The sequence below is a fragment of the Pezoporus flaviventris genome, unplaced genomic scaffold (assembly GCF_033815535.1).
Source record: "Pezoporus flaviventris isolate CSIRO_AGI_PZ_B2104156 unplaced genomic scaffold, CSIRO_AGI_Pfla_v1 ptg000047l, whole genome shotgun sequence".
Classification (NCBI taxonomy): domain Eukaryota; kingdom Metazoa; phylum Chordata; class Aves; order Psittaciformes; family Psittacidae; genus Pezoporus; species Pezoporus flaviventris.
In genome coordinates, this window is record NW_026892595.1 from 14,193,858 (window position 1) to 14,211,451 (window position 17,594).

The 17,594-nt window shown below is 40.4% G+C and overlaps 2 protein-coding genes across 3 annotated transcripts in view; one reads left to right on the forward strand and one right to left on the reverse strand.

Annotated features, from left to right (window-relative positions):
- Positions 1–5,931, reverse strand: part of LOC133276965 (ATP-dependent translocase ABCB1-like) — a 55,105-nt gene extending 49,174 nt beyond the window's left edge. The window contains exon 1 of the mRNA XM_061468389.1: positions 5,779–5,931. The gene's annotated coding sequence lies outside the window, so the exon portion shown is untranslated. The remainder of the gene's footprint in view (positions 1–5,778) is intronic.
- Positions 5,932–16,217: 10,286 nt separating this feature from the next.
- RUNDC3B (RUN domain containing 3B) overlaps positions 16,218–17,594 on the forward strand; it is a 52,098-nt gene continuing 50,721 nt past the window's right edge. The window contains exon 1 of one of the 2 annotated variants that reach the window (XM_061468393.1): positions 16,218–16,635. In XM_061468393.1, the coding sequence (XP_061324377.1) occupies positions 16,532–16,635 (104 nt within the window). In that variant the 5' untranslated portion in view covers positions 16,218–16,531. The remainder of the gene's footprint in view (positions 16,636–17,594) is intronic. The other variant, XM_061468394.1, reaches the window with a different exon arrangement.

Below are 17,594 nucleotides of genomic sequence, written 5' to 3' on the forward strand. Positions count from 1 at the left end.
AATACAAAGTATTTAACTAGTCAGCAAGCCTCAGGGGTCTTCCCCAATGCTTTCTCCCCTTCCCTGCATGGAACGTGAAATCACAACATGATGTCTTGCCTACTTTCTAGACAGAATGGGAGATGAAGGCTGTAGGTCAGTGTTCCAGCACCATCAGAGATAACTGAAGGAATGAAGTCATCTCTGTTCATATTCTAATTTCTTCACCTTTTGCACACTACACTTCCCCCTTTCTGATGCAATCTTGAGTCACTACCGCCTCCCAGTTTACATTCTGCTTGCACACAATGACACATAACCCAGTGTGAGGGTCACAACACTAAATGTAATTCCTTCATTTATTTTTATAGTCAGCAGCAAATAATAAATGATTAACAGCTCACACTGATGGAATAAAGTGTTTGGAGCATCCCTGTTCTCCACGTCACCATTCACTAAGATAGCAGTTAATACTATAGAGCAGAACTGAATGGATCTGTTTTAAACTACTTCTGGTGATTAGCTATGGGACTTGGGGGCATGCAAACAAAGCCTTTTATCTAACCACTAGAGGAAATGATCTGGTAGTGATTCCATGTCATGGGCCATTTGCAGAATTTGCAGAAGGCATTGTATCATTTTCCATGGTGTCTGGGGACAGATGTATTTCTAGGATATCCCATGTCCTAAAGAAAACAGGTGATTTATTCAGTGATCGTGCATGGTTGTCAACCGGTTCATGAAGAGGTACACTGAGTTGGCAGTTATAAGCAGGTGTGACCAGAACAAGGCCAAGTCATATAACAAAAACTGATTCCATGGTATAGTGCACATGAAGGAGGAGAACATATCTTTGTTATTGATGGAACACTTTGGCAACACATTATCAAAGAAAGAGGCCTATTACTGTATATGACAGGAACAGGAAGAATTTCTCACACACCAACTGGATAGTCCAAACCTAATGTGTATGTAGAATCATGTTTACAAGAACAAAAATTATTCGAAATGTGGTACTTTATCTTGTCACAAATATATCTGTGACAAATATTCTTTTGGAATACTGGTGCAGGAGGTCACTTCACAGGGTAGAATTACTACCTACTTTCCTGATTTATCTCCACCTGTATTCATATTTCAAGTAGACTGAACTATTTAAGAGTGGTAGGTCTCTCAGGAAAAGTATATGTACATGCTTCTGTAAGGCCTAAAAATGAAGACAAATCTATAGCATTATGAGTGCATGGATCATCTTTTCATATACTGCGAGTTAGATTGGGTCATCACATTTGATTTGTTACAGTGTTCACCTTGTCACAGTTAAATCTGGCACCTGCACTGACAATTTCCCCTTGGTTCACAAGGGGGAAAAGACAGGCAGGCAATAAAGTACTTACACTAAGATTTCATAGTAAGATGTTCCCCATAAATATTTTAACCCCAAGTATGGGTAGAAGTTATTTTATGTGCCACCACTACGGTAGTGATCAAAACATCCTTTGTGCTAGCACAGTATTAATAGTGATGACTATTCTGATAATGGTGAACCGAGTAAACTGATCTCTCATTCAGGATCACATGAGTGCAGATAAGGACTTGATTGTCATGCCATATCAGGTGACTCATACATTAGTGTTAAACCATGAGAGGAACCGGAGAAAAGCAATAAGGACATTGTTCACCTATGAAAGTTCCCTTTCTTCTTCACATATATTTATGCGAATATATGGAAAAATAGAGTAATGAACAACAGAAAACAGAAATATGTGTGTGTATCTATCTATATCTTCTATATCAGCAAATTATGGGTAGAAATAACACTAAACATTACCAAAACCTCCATTGTGCATGAACTTTGACCTAGATTATAATAAAAAGTCAGACTTTTGTCTCCCTTTTGATCTGGGTGTATAATCACAGAATTGTTAGAGTTGGAAGCGACCTCCAGAGATCACCTAGTCCAACCTCCCTGCAAGGCAGGGTTACCAAGATTAGGTTACATAGGAACAAACCCAGGTGGGTTTTGAAAGTCTCCAGAAAGGGAGACTTCACAACCTCCGTAAGCTTACCTATGATGATGTTATGGAGACAGCCTTGCAGAAGTCAAGGTAAATGTCCTGGGTTCAGCAGTAGCAGTCATTTTTCTCAGTCTTAGTAGCTGGTACAGTGCTGTGGTTTTGACTTCCAGCCTGGGAACACTGCTGATAAGAACGATGTTTTTAGTTGTTGCTAAGTAATGTTAACTCTGACCAAGAACTTTCTGAGTCTCATGGTCTTCCAGGGAGGAGGGGAAGCTGGGAGGAATCAGAGACAGGACACGTGACCCAGACTAGCTAAAGAGGTATTCCATACCGCACCATGTCATGCCCAGTATACAAACTGGGGGCAGTTACCCAGAAGGCCTAGATCGCTGCTGAGGTCGGGCTGGGTATCATTTGGCAGGTGGTGAGCGGCTGTATTCTCTTCCCTTATCATTATTATTATTGGTGGTAGCAGCAGTGGTTTGTGTTATACCTGAGTTACTGGACTGTTCTTATCTCAACCCGTGGGAGTTACATTCTTTTGATTCTCCTCCCCATCCCTCTGGGAGTGGGGGGAGGAAGCTGGGGCGGGAATGAACGAGCAGCTGTGTGATTCTGGGCTTAAACCACGACAGTAGATAACATCCACTACCCTCCCCTCGTCAACCCATCCTGCTATGTCATAGAAGGCTATCAGATTAGTCAAGCAAGATCTACCCTTGGTGAATCCATTCTGACTACTCCTGATGACCTTCTCTTCTACATACTAGTTTAATGCTGTTTCTGAACACTCAGCCCTTTTTCTTCAGTAGTAGTTACTTGGTAGATATGTACAATGAATATGTCAACATTTCTCTATCCAGAATAAAAGAGGGATATATGGGAAGCTCAGTCCACAACTATACTGAAAATTCATGTTAATGTGAGAACAAAATAGGCTTTTACTGACCCAGTTACACAGTTTCAACCAAAACCATGGTAAAACTAGAACTCACAGCACTGGCTACTCCTGCTTGCTTGTGCTGCTCCTAAAACTTGGGATATTATAACACTGTCAACTGACCTGACTGCATAGGAAGCAAGAGTAATTGCTTAAACTGAGGCCACTGAATTCAGAAACTTGTAAAATGGGGCTTCCAGGCCTTAAAGATTTACTTTTTTGAACTAGTAAAGAATGCACAGCCTCTAAAAACATTGCCTCAGAGTGGAGTATGATCATCATCTACAGGAAGAATCTCCTGGAAGAAATTCAGCAGGTAGATGTCTCAGAACAGTTATCCCAGGGCTGAAAGGAGATTTGGCTAGCAAGGTTATTCATCTAAAACACTATGATAGTATAAAAAATCATATGAATCCTGGAAAAATTGTTGGGATTGGCATCTGGGGAAGTATCTGAGTTCATAGAACCACAGTGCCTTTCAAGTAGCAGTGATACAAGGCTTAAGTGAGCAAGAATAATTCTAGGACTTTGAATCAAGCAGAAATACAATGGGAGAAGCTGCCAATTCAGCCTCAACAAATAGGCAATGTAATGAAGGTAAGAAGGAAAGCACAGAAACCTCACTCTGATGGATCTGATAAAAGGTCTGCACATACTATAATTTTCAGAAATATGGTCATAAATGACCCACAGCCTCCATTTAAAAATAGAGATCAAAAGGAACAGAAAAGGGAAAACAGTCCTTGGTGTGAGTTTAGCTCTGTATAAAAAAAGATGGTAACAATAACTGCAAAGGACCCTTGGAGAACATTATAAAAACTTCCTTTAGCAAACACCAGTGGGACTGCAGGAAAGCTTTTTTTTTTTTTTTTACATGTTAAAATTTGAGAAAAAGAGGCAAAGATATGAGAAAATGGAATAGAATCTAGGAGAAATGAAACCCACTGAACATAACAGCTCCCTCTCAGTGAAGCCCTCAAGTGTTATCTCTTTCTTTAAATAACAACCCACTAATAAGACTAGGGATACTCTGGTGTCTACCTGTCCCTGGCCTAGTCAAAAAGTTACAATATAAACAATGCAAATGGCCATTAACTGTAAATTGATACTGTAGCATCAATACACACTCTTCAACGAATTTGTTCCAGCTGGAACTCAAGAAAGTAGAAAAATGGTAAAACTCGTATTATATGCATGAAAGGATGTTCAAGCACCTATATTAAGATCTCTGCCTGCATTTAAATAGCTGCCAAGTTCAAGAGTTCCTTCTGAGTATAGGAATGGGAGGATATCTCCTATAAACAGCAGGGAATTATTGGCACAGCTTTGCTGAAACAAAATGTATTAGCTGCAGATTTTGCTACGGATGTTTGAGGAATTGGTGCTGGCCAGCGGGAGGTTAGGGTGGAGTGATTCCTGCAAGTCACTGATGTTTTGTTATTAAGAATCCGGAGGAAATAAAAACAGTGGGTATTTGGGTAACAGAATTTCCTCAAGTTTTTGTGTCTGTAAGTCAAAATGTGGAAAAATAGAAGTCGTGTATGAATTGAAGGTCTGGATCCTCCTTCCCAAAACACAGTATTCAATGCATGCAAGAAGCAGAAGGATTCCAATCCACCATCAACAAGCTTGCTGGAAAGCAAGGTTCTAGTACAGAGACCTATAATTTTAACTTCCCATTTTGTCAAAAGTTAAAAGCAAAGAAAAAAGCCTAAAAGTGTATTTTTAACACATAAATAAGGTAGCTACCTCTCAGGTTGTTTGTGGTAGAAACATGCCTGAAATCCTTGTGGCACTAAGCAGAATATCTCAGTGATTTTTTGTTATTGATTTAGCCAACACTTGCTTGGCACTAGCAGAGCAAAGCTGGTAAAAACAAGCTTTTACCTATGAGGGAAAGCAATATTGTTTTATCCATGTACCTCGCGACTTTTAGATCAAATGTATCAAACGTGGATGAAATTACCATCAAAACGTATTATGTCACATCATACAAGGATGATGTGCTGGTACAGCAGGAAAATGAATTGAAAGTCTGGGAATATACCTCAGAAGTAACCAGCATTACTTAAAACACGGGCTTTAAAGCTAATCATGACAAAACTCGGTTGGTACAACCTGAAGTGAAATATTCAGAAGTAGTTTTAGGTCAGGAAGGGCAGGAATAGTTTAAAGTCAGGAAGGGAGGGTGACGCTGAAATCACCAAAGGGTAGAACTGACTATGAGGGTCCTTGCTCCCACAATATACAATAATAATTGTATTAGATTCACTTTTGCAATTGCTTACATTGCTGTAAGAATATCCTTACTTTTACAGAAATCGGTAAACCACTAATAAAATTAGTGAAGAAATATCACAAACAAGAAAGGAAAGAACAGAAAGAAGCAAAAATGCACTAGTTCAAACCCTGGCCATCAGATGCCCAGATTCTTGTAAGCTGTTTCATGTTCATCTGGCCACTACGAACCTAGACTTTGGGACTGTGCTATTTCAAGAACCCAGAAATAAGATGCAAGTTACAGCCTTTGCACTGAGAGTCTTAAGGTCAGTGGGAAAGAACTCTATTTCATATTGAAAACCTGGTTTGTCATTGGCATAGTCAATGCACTTTGGGAATACATCCCTAGAAGCTCCTTTGCAGTAGTACATATTATACGTACTCCACTAAAGTACATAATCAGTGGAAAAGCACAAACTGGATACATATCAAATCCTAGGTTAGCTGGAGGCACATTGGCATTTTATAAACTAAAAGGTTTCTGTAGAAGGTGACAAGATTTTATCACCAGCTCTATATGGCTTTTAACCACGGGAATGTAACATAAGTGCCCTTTACCTGTTTATCTGTCTCTCACCAGATAAAAGCTCCGTTGCTGACTTTGTGCCACAGGTTATTCAGCGTGGTTCAGATGACTTCAGTTTTTATCAAAAGGATGGAAAATCCTCGATTAAGATATGCTGCAACTCCCATGAAAAACAAAAAGAACTGCTTGTTTTCACTCTGCACAAAGAGCAGAGCTACATGCTCTTCCAACAATGTTAAAAGAGGAACCTGAAGGAAATGATCTGGATTTGTACATAGTTTCAGACCGGATATATCAAGCTTTAACTAATTGGTTACCAACAAGGAATAAAGACAATCTACAAACACAGAATGGAAATTTGGTAGCCTCTCAATCATGGAAAGGAAATCCTGAACATAGTTTAAAAAAAGCAGAAAGGAAAAAAATATGCAGGTCATGTAAAAGCATACCAATAGGAAAAATACAGAAGGAGCAGCATTGGAATAGTCAAACAGATGCCTTTGGCAAGGAGACTGTGGAGATCCCAGGAGAATTAACGTTTGAAAGAAACACCCATTTTGAAAACAAAACAAAGAAAATCGAACAAAGCAAGGTATCAAAGACCTAGCCACTTTACAACACTAGGAAATTGAGGGGTGATTACTAGATGAGGAAATTGAGGGGTCATTACTATAGATGCTAGTAGACAGGTGAAGCACAAATAGCATAGTGTGGCCAGATAAAAAGCACTTCTAGAAGTAGAGCACCATATAATCTTCAAGTATTTTTGTTTCCACAGGTGTATGAACAAGATCATGTACAGGTTGCTTGAATACAAAAGGTAGTGTTAGAAGACAGCTTGTTGGCCAAAGGTGAAAACAGATGGGTAAGTAATTGCTTAACTTGTCCTGTGGCAAATACCCCTACTAAGAGAAAAATAACACTAAAACATTAGAGAATTCATAAACCACAGGCTAGGATAGAAATGGACTACACTAGACCATGTGTAGTCCCACTTAACATGCAAAGTAGGATTAAATATTTGCTAATGATACAGGGTTAACCAATGTACAAGGGGGTTGTACAAGGTGGTTAGAGGAATTTGCTTGCTTAAAAAAAAGTATTGTCTGTACCTATCATGCCTACTAAGCAGAACAAAGGCACTAACTATTGATAAGGAAAAGCAGACACCTGGTTCTACTGACAAAAAGCAGATGCCTGATTCTACTGATAAGCAGCTATTGATAAGGAAAAGTAGATGCCTGAAGGGGGAGAAGCAGATGGTTTATGGCTGGGACACCGACCAAACCCTAAGGCTATACGTGAAGACTAAAATGTGAGAAGTTCAAGAAGAGGAAGACTCATTTACTTCATCTTGAGACCCTTGCCCATGACCAGAGGGGGCACTGCACAGGCACAAAGGACCTTCTAGCTCATTATAATGCAAAGCGGGGATAGGACATGAATATGTATAGACGTATTGTGCAACCTTATGAATATATATAACTTTAGAAAATAAATGTAGAGGGAAACAACACTGAGGCACACATGACTTTGAGGAATTATCCCCGTGCGTCTCAGCGCTGAATAAAAAGCATACCTACTTTACAACTTTAACGAGTTGTGGAGTCAATCCACGTATCACTAATACTAGATGCATTGACAAAATGTGTTGAGGTAGTTCCAGTACAGAAAGCTACAGCCAAGTCTCCCAGAGCGCAGACACTGAATATTGTATTTTCCAGATGAGAATTAAACCGATAAATTGACTTGGAGCAAGGAATATATTTTCCAGGGCAAATCATCAAGGGATTATCTGAAGGCCAGGGAAACAAATTGAGGTAAATTGAATGAACCAATGAGACTATAAAAATAGCACTAGGCAAAATGGTGATAAACAACTCAGAAGATTGGTATATCACATCATCTTGTCATTTTAATGACCTGAGAAACACAACAGCTTCTCACAAGTTCATGCGATTTACAGCTATGCCTGGGAATAAAAAAAAAGACTGCCTAATCTTTTAACTGAAGAATAGATACAGACCCTATCTAAACACTGGAAAGAGATTAATGTTGTTATAGAAAGTCAGATGGGAAGGAATGCTCAATGCATGGATAAACAAACAAGAACAAACCTCTACTCTGCAGAATGGCAAGGAGGATGGAAAGTAATGTTCCACATTTTCCACACAGTTTACAGTCTAAACTGTAAATGGGATGGACTAACTCCAATTATAAATAAAGCAGGACCTTACGCGTATCAAGTAAAACTCCAGAACAGAAAAATGCCTAAGTAGCTCCAGTTTTAATTTTGATTATGGGAAGGCAAATAAGTTGACAAAAAGCAAGAATGTTATGTTACAGGTTTTGCTATTAAAAAATAACAGTGAGTAAGGTGCATGGGAAATCTCACCAGCAGAAAGGCTATTAAAAGAAGCAGCATATATTAACTGTTAGGCTTTGTGAGATTGCAGTTTGAATGTTTTTATTTTTGCTAATAACTGTATATTAATAATTACATTAGATTCCAAATCATGAATCTTTTTTTGGATTACAAGGGAATAGCGAGCATTCTGCTTCTTGTTGGTAATAGACCCTACCTGTAGTGTTAATGGAACACTCTTTTGTACCAAAGATCATGAAAACATTGGATACATGTCTCCACTACTTTAATTATGGGAGACAATTGTGAAAGCTAAACCACAGCATCTATGTTCCATGATGCCAGAATTAATCTTACAATTTTAATGCATCTCTGTTTATAAGGGAATGTCTTATGCGGGCTTGAAGCAGTAATTTAACTTGGATACTTTATTTCTACTTACTTGGCTAAAAATCAAAATAAACTACAACATTTGTGATGGAAGCTGAACAATCACACCAACTGAAATACATATGGAAAATACCAGAGATGGTTAAACCAAGTGTGAAAACCAGAAGTGAAGCAGAAACTGAAACAAATGAACAACAACAAGAAGTCAAACATTTAGTTCATGGTTTTCTTGTTGCAGTTGTTTAATTTTTTTGAGAGATAACTCACAATTTTGGGAATACAAATTAAAATTTTGGGAATACAAATTAATTGAGTGCATATTACACTGAACAAAGCATTTACTTTGACTTTTCCAAGGAAGAACAGATATACCCCTTTTATTAAAGGGACATTTGTAACATTGAGCTAGAAATGGATTCCATATTACTGAGTACAACAGACCAAGAGGGTTTAAGGATCCATTATAGAAGGAGCAGAAGTTACAACTGGGAATTTGCACACCATTGATGTAGAAACTTTGATTCTAAGTTATCAAAATTGGGGCATATTATATGCAATATTCAAACCTCAAGAAGTAAATATATATATCTATAAATTCATCTTTCAATGTTATTTACCTGAGATTTAATAATGTCATATGTGGATAGAAGTAGCAAAAATTTTAGTACTGGAAAAAAAGAAAAAGTACTGGAAAAGTACTGTAACTAGAAAGTTGTATTAACACTGATAAACTACTAATAGCAGAGTGGATTCTGTGAGCAATAATCACCAAAACACAGTCAGTTCATAGGATGGCCAAAGTTTCAACCACTGAAATGGGACAGAGTTGTGATTTTAAGAGAAATTAAGTCCAAGGTAGCATGCAGGAGGCATAGGGATGACTGTAAAACGGTACCTACATAATCTGCATTGCTATTACTTGAAGAGATCTACCAGTCACTGCACAGAAGCTAAGGCTCATTACTGATGGTTTGCTAACTAGCAATACTGATGGTATTAACAAACTTTGAAAGACACAGTAAGAAATTGGGTTAACAGCCACTGGGGCCTGTTCCACAGGAATGCAGTCTGAAAAAGCCACCACTGTGGAAACAGAATATTATTCCTACAATAGCAGAAACTACTTGTATATGGAGCCAATTAGCAGTTAACAATTCTAGAATCTATGACACCAGATATGGACACATGTTATTGTTTCTCTGCATCTATTTCAGTAGGAATTGACAGAAAGTTGCACTTTCCCTAGAGAAATAAATGTGCAGCATTTCTCATGTATCTAATCTGGGGTAAGTGTTCACAATGTTTATCCGTATCACCAGAATTATAATACCCAGAACACCACCAGCCTGGGGCTAATTTGGAATATGTGTAATAAAAACATTAAGGACTCACAGAAAATAGAGGAAGTAGCTAAAGACAAATTAATGAATGGAAAGCAGTGAAAGGACATACTTCTTTAAAGGATCAACAGCCACTAAGATCAGGAACAGATGCAGAAACCCTGATTCTAACATGGCATTTTCAGAGGACAGTCAAGTACCGGTACAAGAATCATGTGCTATTTTGACCATAAATCCTTACCTGTGTATTAATTAGTTGCCTTTTTGTTGCAGCTTGCAGTATGTCTGATAGTGTGTGACAGAAGATCCTGGGTCTATCTGGAGCTTTACAGCTGCAAAAGATCTACATGGATTTTCCAAGAAAACCAGGAGATAAGACTGGAACAGAGTGAAATACTGCCTTCTTGTTCTGAGGCAGTACGTAGCCTTGAGCCAGCAGAGCTCAAGGTTCAAAATCAAGGCATAGAGAACTGAGTTTCCATCCCATCATTGATATGCATATGCATATTCAGTTGTAAAAAGGGATACACTGTTCCTGGATGTACAAGAAGATTTTAATTGCATAGCTGTGAAGAAAAAGGATCTTAACTAATTCTTTTATCATCAATTACAGGCAAAGAAAGTTGGGACTGTTCAGCCTGCAGAAGGCCAAGTGGAGATCTCATAGCAGCCTTCCAGTGTCTGAAGGGGGCCTACAAGGATGCCAGGGTGAGACACTCTTCATCAGGGACAAGGGGCCATGGGTTTAAACTTCAACAGAGGAAGTTCAGGTTAGATATAAGAAAAAAGTTCTTTTCTTTGAGGGTGCTGAGGCACTGGAACAGGTTGCCCAAAGAAGTGGTAAATGCTCCATCCCTGGCAGTGTTCAAGGCCAGGTTGGACAGAGGTTTGGGTGACATGGGCTAGGGCGAGGTGTCCCTGCCCATGGCAGGGGTTTGGAGCTAGATGATCTTAAGGTCCTTTCCAACCCAAACCGTTCTATGATTCTATGATTACCTGATCAAATGAGGCCACCAAGTGGCAATGTAAATATTTAAAGTCACAAAGGAAAAGTGTAATACCTTTTAATAGAAATATAGAACCACTGAGGTTGGAAAAGACCTCTAAGATCATCAAGTCTAACCATTACCCCAGGACTGCCAAGTCCATCATTAAGCCATGTCACAGAGGGCATCTACATGTTAATAACGTAACAGCTTTAGAATATATAAAGAGAATAATCAAGAGAAATGAACACAGATTAAATTTTGTGCCCTGGCATAAAACAGCAATCTCACTCATGGCTCTGAAGAATAACTTGCAAAAGCTGTTCTTCCAGTGTTGAAGCCACAATGCCTTCAAATATTGCTCTCCTACTCATTTGAGGCAAACAAACTGACTTGCAACAATTTTTAAAACTCCTAGATTGAAATTCACAACCTTCTTGTCCTAAATCACGAACATACTTCATATTTCAGTGTCTATTTTTTCTTGGCCAATTCTACTATGACGACATCATTTTGTAGAATTCAGGTCTTGATCTTATGCTCCTTCTGTTGTGACTGTCACACAAGTATGCTCTAAAAAGGCATACAGCACTCTGCCTAACCTGATTCCTTTCACTTCTTACACAGAATTAAGTATCAGCAGGATGCCAAAAAAGAAGGTGAGTGATATTCCACCTTCTAACTCGTCCCGTCCCCCGTCCCCCCCCCCAAAAAAAAATCCCTTATTTTAAATAATGCTGTACAGGATTTTTTTAAGACATAAGGATAAGCAATAATGTCAAAATGCAAGATTCACAAATAATCTGACAAATCTACCATTTCTGAGAATTCATACAGAAAAGGGTGATTTGCAGAAGTGCAACTAGAGCCCCAAATGGTACCCTACCAGCCTTCAGTACTAAGATATTGGTAAGTCAAATACAGACAGTAGAGGTCGCTGCCAAAAAAAAAAAAAAAAAGGCACAACAAGCAAAGAAAGCCAAAACCTGTTCAAAACAGCAAGCATATATGCCTCCTGCATATACACATAGCTAAGCAAACGACTGAAACCCATGAGCAGTGTGGAGCAAACTCCACATTATTTATATATTCAAAACTATTCTAAAATGCAACAGTAAAATATATCACATCTCACACTAAATGTGTCATAACCAGTTTGTGTTTTGCTCCTAAGTGAGGAAGTCTTACACGATATCTTGATATCAAGTTCATTTCCTTCTACTGCAAATCACAGCACAGTGTCAACTTGTTGTTGGTTAACCCTGGCCAGCAACTAAGCCCCACACAGCCACTCACTCACTTCTGCCCAGTACAATGGGATAGTGAACTGAAAATACAAAAGTGAGGAAAATTGTGGTTGAGTTAGTGACAGTTCTGTAAGTGAAGCAAAGCAGTGCATGCAAGCAAAGCAGAATAATGAATATATTCATTACTTCACATTGACAGGCAGGTATTTAGCCCCTTCCAGGAAAGCAGGGCTTCATCATTCCTTAACAGTTACTTGGGAAGACAAACGCCATAACCTCAAATATCCCCACTTCCTCCTTCTCTCCCTGAGCTTGTACCACTAAGCATGTCATACAGCATGGAATATCCCTTTGGTCAGTTTGGGTCAGTGTCCTAGCTGTGTCTGCTCCCAGATTGTTGTGCACTCCCACCAGCTGGCTGGTCAGCATGAGAAACAGGGAAAGCCTTGATACTGTATAAACAATGTTCAGCAACAATTGAAATATTGGTGTGTTACCAGCACTGTTTTGGTACGAAATCCTGAACACAGCACCATATTGGCTGCTATGAAGAAAATAAACTCCATCCCTGCTAGACTCAGTACAGAAGTTGTATAGTAAGTTTGTTCAAGTGAAAGCTTGTAAATATTTAAATAGTTCAGAAGTTTCAAAGTTGCAAACTTTGTTGAGACACTAACTCCCTACAAATGAAATAAAAATTCTGACTTTTAGATTTTCCAACCTGCTCATGCCTTCAGAAAATAATTCAAGCTAATGAATTCTGTCAAATTTGAAAGAAGAGCACGTCACACCTTTTTAAATTAAGAATATCTATAATGGAGTTTTGCCACTTCAGTTATGCAAACAATCTATTTAAAAGTCATCTTATTGACTGAAAGCCAGTAAATCTGGAGAAACATTTCTGAGTCTTTTGTTCTTTGAGATGTAGTGAATTTCATACAGGTATTTAACCAATTAATACTCCTCATTGCTTCCTACCAGTCATAGCTGCTGTATTTATTCATATAGTCACGATTAAAATCCCTACTTCAATAATACTGTTTTGAATACTGAATATTTGAAGTAAGTAATATATTCCAGCTTGACATGTTCAAAATCAAACAGGAGTAAGTTCCCAGTAAGTTTGAGTTTGGTTGTTTGGTTTTGGTTTTTTTTAATACTTTTTTAGAATCACTCATTACACATGCTCTTGCTTTACAAAGACTGACTTCTAAGTGAAGCTATATGAAATTATATCATAGAATAATTTGGGGGACCTTAAAAATCATACAGTTCCAACCCCCTGCCATTGGCAGGGATACCTTTCACTAGACCAGGTTGCTCAAAGCCCCATCCAACCTGGCCTTGAACACTCCCACGGATGCAGCATCCACAACTTCTCTAGGCAACCTGTGCCAGTGCCTCAGCACACTCACAGTAAAGAATTTTTTCATAATATCAAATCTAAATCTACTCTCTTTCAGGTTAAAGCCATTCCCACTGGGATCAGATGGAAACTAGGAGAGCTGGAACCAGGTGATCTTGAAGGTCCCTTCGAACCCAAACCATTCGCTGATTCTATGATGATTTTTCTACCTGCTCAAAGCAGGGCCAACTTTGAAGTTAGAAAAAGGCATTTTGATTCTTCATCCAGTTAATTTTTGAGTATCTCCAGGACAAACATTGTACAGCTGCTCTGAGCAACCCATTTCAGTGTCTGAACATCTTTGTTATCAAGTATTTTCTTAATATCTACCCCTTGCTGCAGCTGATGACAGCTGCCCCTTAACTATTTCTTATGCCCTCCTCAGAAGAGCCTGACTGATCCCTCTATCCTCCTATCATGTAGTTGAAGACAGTAAATTTTTTCCTTTAGCCTATTTCCTTACAGAGACATAAAAAATGCAAGAGCTACTACTGTAAATTTCCTGATAAACTTACTGAGCTTTCTTAAGTCTAATGATATTCAATTATTTTTTTTTTTAAGTCTTCTGCATATTTTTACAGTTCCTGTTTTGATAAGAGAGTAGCAGGAGATAGATAAATTATGTTTGAAAGAAAGCAATGATCTTTGAGAAGATTCCTCTACTTGAGGACTAAAAACTACCAATATTGAAACCGAAAGTGTGGTCCAACGCATAAGTGTTATTTTATCTTAAATCACTTTCAAGTATAAAAAGAAAAAAATTAAAGTTCCTGAAAATAAAGAAGAGAGGAACAGAGAAGATATTTTTGCTTTTGATATATGTAAAAGAGTTCTCCTGTTGTTTTGTTTGTTTGTTTTTTGTAAAGTATTGGTAATTATCCAGTACATTTACCAAGTTCAACAACAGACCTTGTAGTTGACATCTCTCATCTGCAGTAGAGATTAAGTCTACTTCAGCCTCATCTTGAACTTCATTGAAAGATGACTCAAGATGCACAGATCTCTTAAAAGGAGCTACAGAGACAAAGATTCTGAGAAGCAGAAAACAACCCAAGAGTAGGCTTAATTTCTGAGAGTCAACAAGTAACACATTGAATATTTTCCTTTGATTGTCTGAAAGAAAAAAGAACAACAGCTTGTTCCAATATTGTTCTAGTGGAGCCATTTCACCCCCCAAAAGTTATTTGTCTTGCTTTCAGAGTAGAAAGAGAAAGCATACTCTCCTTCAGGCTTACCTGCTCCTCTACTTCTTTTATGCTGTTTCTGTCAAGGGGAGGAAGAAAGGCAGGAAACAGAACGATGAACTACCTCATAGTTAATTTGAATTACAATGCATTTGGGGAAAAAAAAAAATCCACCCAAGCAATGATAAAACTTTAGCTTAGCGAAGACAGAAAAGTTTACTTGCCATTTGATATAAACTTCAATGAAGATCAAGACTAGTTCAAACTTTTTCAGCTACATGCTGGGGTGAAAATGCAGCATATCAAGGAATATATGACAATCTTGGAAGGTTTGGAAAGTGGTAACAACACTTGAAACAATTTATCAAATATCTTCTGATTAAAAGAAAAAAAAAGGCATTATAAGCTACTACATATAAAAACATGGTCAATTACATGGAAATTTACTTTTTAACATTCTTCCATTAAAACAATTCCTCTTCAGATAACAATTTCAGTCAATAACTGTACACAGTTCTGTGACAGGATCTCTATGAAATAGCATCATATCTAAAAGTGACATTTTCCAAGGAAACCACAGTCCAGTGGGGATTTGCATGTCTGTAAGCAGAATTTTTTATTTCACTAACAGGAATGGATAGTTTAGACTTTAACAGACACATTTAGGAACACCATGTGTAACTCAGTAGAATAAAGATTTGCACTACAATTTATGTCACTATTCATCCTTGTTGCACACAAATAAGTTATTGTCTTAAGCAGAAAGGTAACTTCCTCTCATAAAGGAAAACAAGTTAGTCCATACAGCTTTACATCTCCCCGACTTTCCAGCCAAATCCACTCTTTCACATCCTACAAAACACAATTAATTTACTACTAGTTTGTGCTAGTATCATCCCATCTTACAGTGACCTAACTTCAATTAGAAGACCTTAAGGTCCTTTCCAACTCTAACTTTTCTATGATTCTATGATTTCATTCCGTGTGTCTCTTCTACAACTTGACACTAAGGTAAAGCTCTACACCCAGAGCTCTTCTAAGCATGCTCAGATATACCTTTCTTTAGAGCAGGGACAGACACCTGTACCTCGGCTGCAGAGTACATTATCATTTAATTCACATATTTCCACAAGTATGGCCTCTAAAGGAAGGTAAAATGCCATAAAGCTGTAGTGTTTTATGGTTCACAGCAGTGTTAACTCGAGGTCACCACAGCCTACACCCAGAGAAGTTCTCTCGTCCTGGATGGCAAGTGGCTGAGAGGGAATTACAACTAAAAGGAGTCTACCATTTCTCAAACGCTTACAGGGCTACAGGACTCACTCGGGGTCCTGAATCCCTCAGGCAAGTACCGAGCGAGGGGACCTTCACTAAGATGAATGAGAGGAAAGGGACGTTAAGCAGAAGGGAGGCTCAGGAAGTCTCCCACAAACGCACACCACACCCCGCCACCCGCCCGCCACCTCAAACGCCGGTGCCTTTCTCCCCGCCCACCCGCCTCCATGAAGGGGCGCGTGCCCCGTTCAAGCCGGGGCCGCTGGTGCGCGGCGCCGCGCCCTTCCAGCGCGCCGATTGGCTGGTGGCGCCGGCGCTCTGCGGCGCTGTGATCCCGAGGAGCCGTGGCTGCCCGGCTGCCGGGAGCAGGGCGGGGGGGACCCCGGCGCCTCCTCGCCCGACCTGCCGCCTGCCTCGGGGCGCTCCTCCCGCGCGGGCCGGGCGGCGGGAGGAGGAGGAGCGGCGGGGAAAACACGGGGGCCTTCTCCTCCTCCTCCTCCGCGTGTGGCGGCGGGTTCAGCATCTTCGAGACTGAGAGGCCGGGAACAAAGGCTCGGCGCCAGCCCCGGCAGCTCCACCTGCCCCCAGCGGAGATGGCGTCCCTCGGCTTAGGGGGACTTAATGTCTCCGCCCGTAGGAAGAGCGTCCCGGCTCGCAACGCCGCGGTGGAAAGGAGGAACTTGATCACGGTCTGCAGGTGAGCCGGCCCGGCCCTGTCCCGCCCTGCCCCACCCGAGGGGACCGTTCTTAGCCCTCCCACCGCCCTGACCGCTGGTAGGGGATTGTTCCGCCCTTGCTACCGGCGGCCGCCCCGGGGCGGGAGCTCGGGCGCAGCCCGCCCTGCTGGGATGTCGGCCTGAGGGGTACGCAGCAGCGGGATGGGGCATCCACATCTATCCTGCTCCTCATCTTGCCGCCTCCATCCTGACTCAGCTCCCTTGGGAGCCTTGGCGTGTCTGCTGGCCGAGGGGCCGGGGCACACCTGGCAGCGCCGTAGGCACACCGGCCAGTTAAATGGTCTTTTGGGGGAGAGGGGGGAGAGGTTTGTTTTCGGCACCTTGATTGTGTTCCTGGGCCAAAGGTGGGTGCTGGAGCAGTGTTGAACTGGAAGAAGCTCTTTACTGTGAGGGCAGCCGAGGCACTGGAACGGGCTTCCCGAGGAAGTTATCAATGCCCCATCCCTGGCAGTGTTCAGTGCCAGGATGGATGGGGCTTTGAGCAACCTGGTCTAGTAGAAGATGTCCCTGGCCATGTCAGGGAGCTGGAACTAAATGATTTTTAAGGTCCCTTGCAGCTCAAACCATTCTGTGATTCTGTGAACTGAGGTTTTCATCTTCACGCAAATAGCTTGGTGTTGCGTCGATGTCTCTTAAACTGACGCGCTATGGCCGCTTTTAAAATACAGACTTTATATGTATTGGACGTGAAGTGAAACCTAAAGCAGCTTTTCCAAGCCGTTGTTGAGTGGCTAACGGTGTGTTCTTGTTAACGCGCTGGTGTCGCAGGAGCAGTCCTGAGGAGGCTGCTGCCTTCAGGGGATATTTTTATCTCCATAATCTAGATCAGGAAATCTGCAGTACGGGCTAGATCTAGTGTATGCAAATATTTTTTTGTAGCATTTTAGTGCTGAGCTTACACAAGCTTGATAACGCTTCC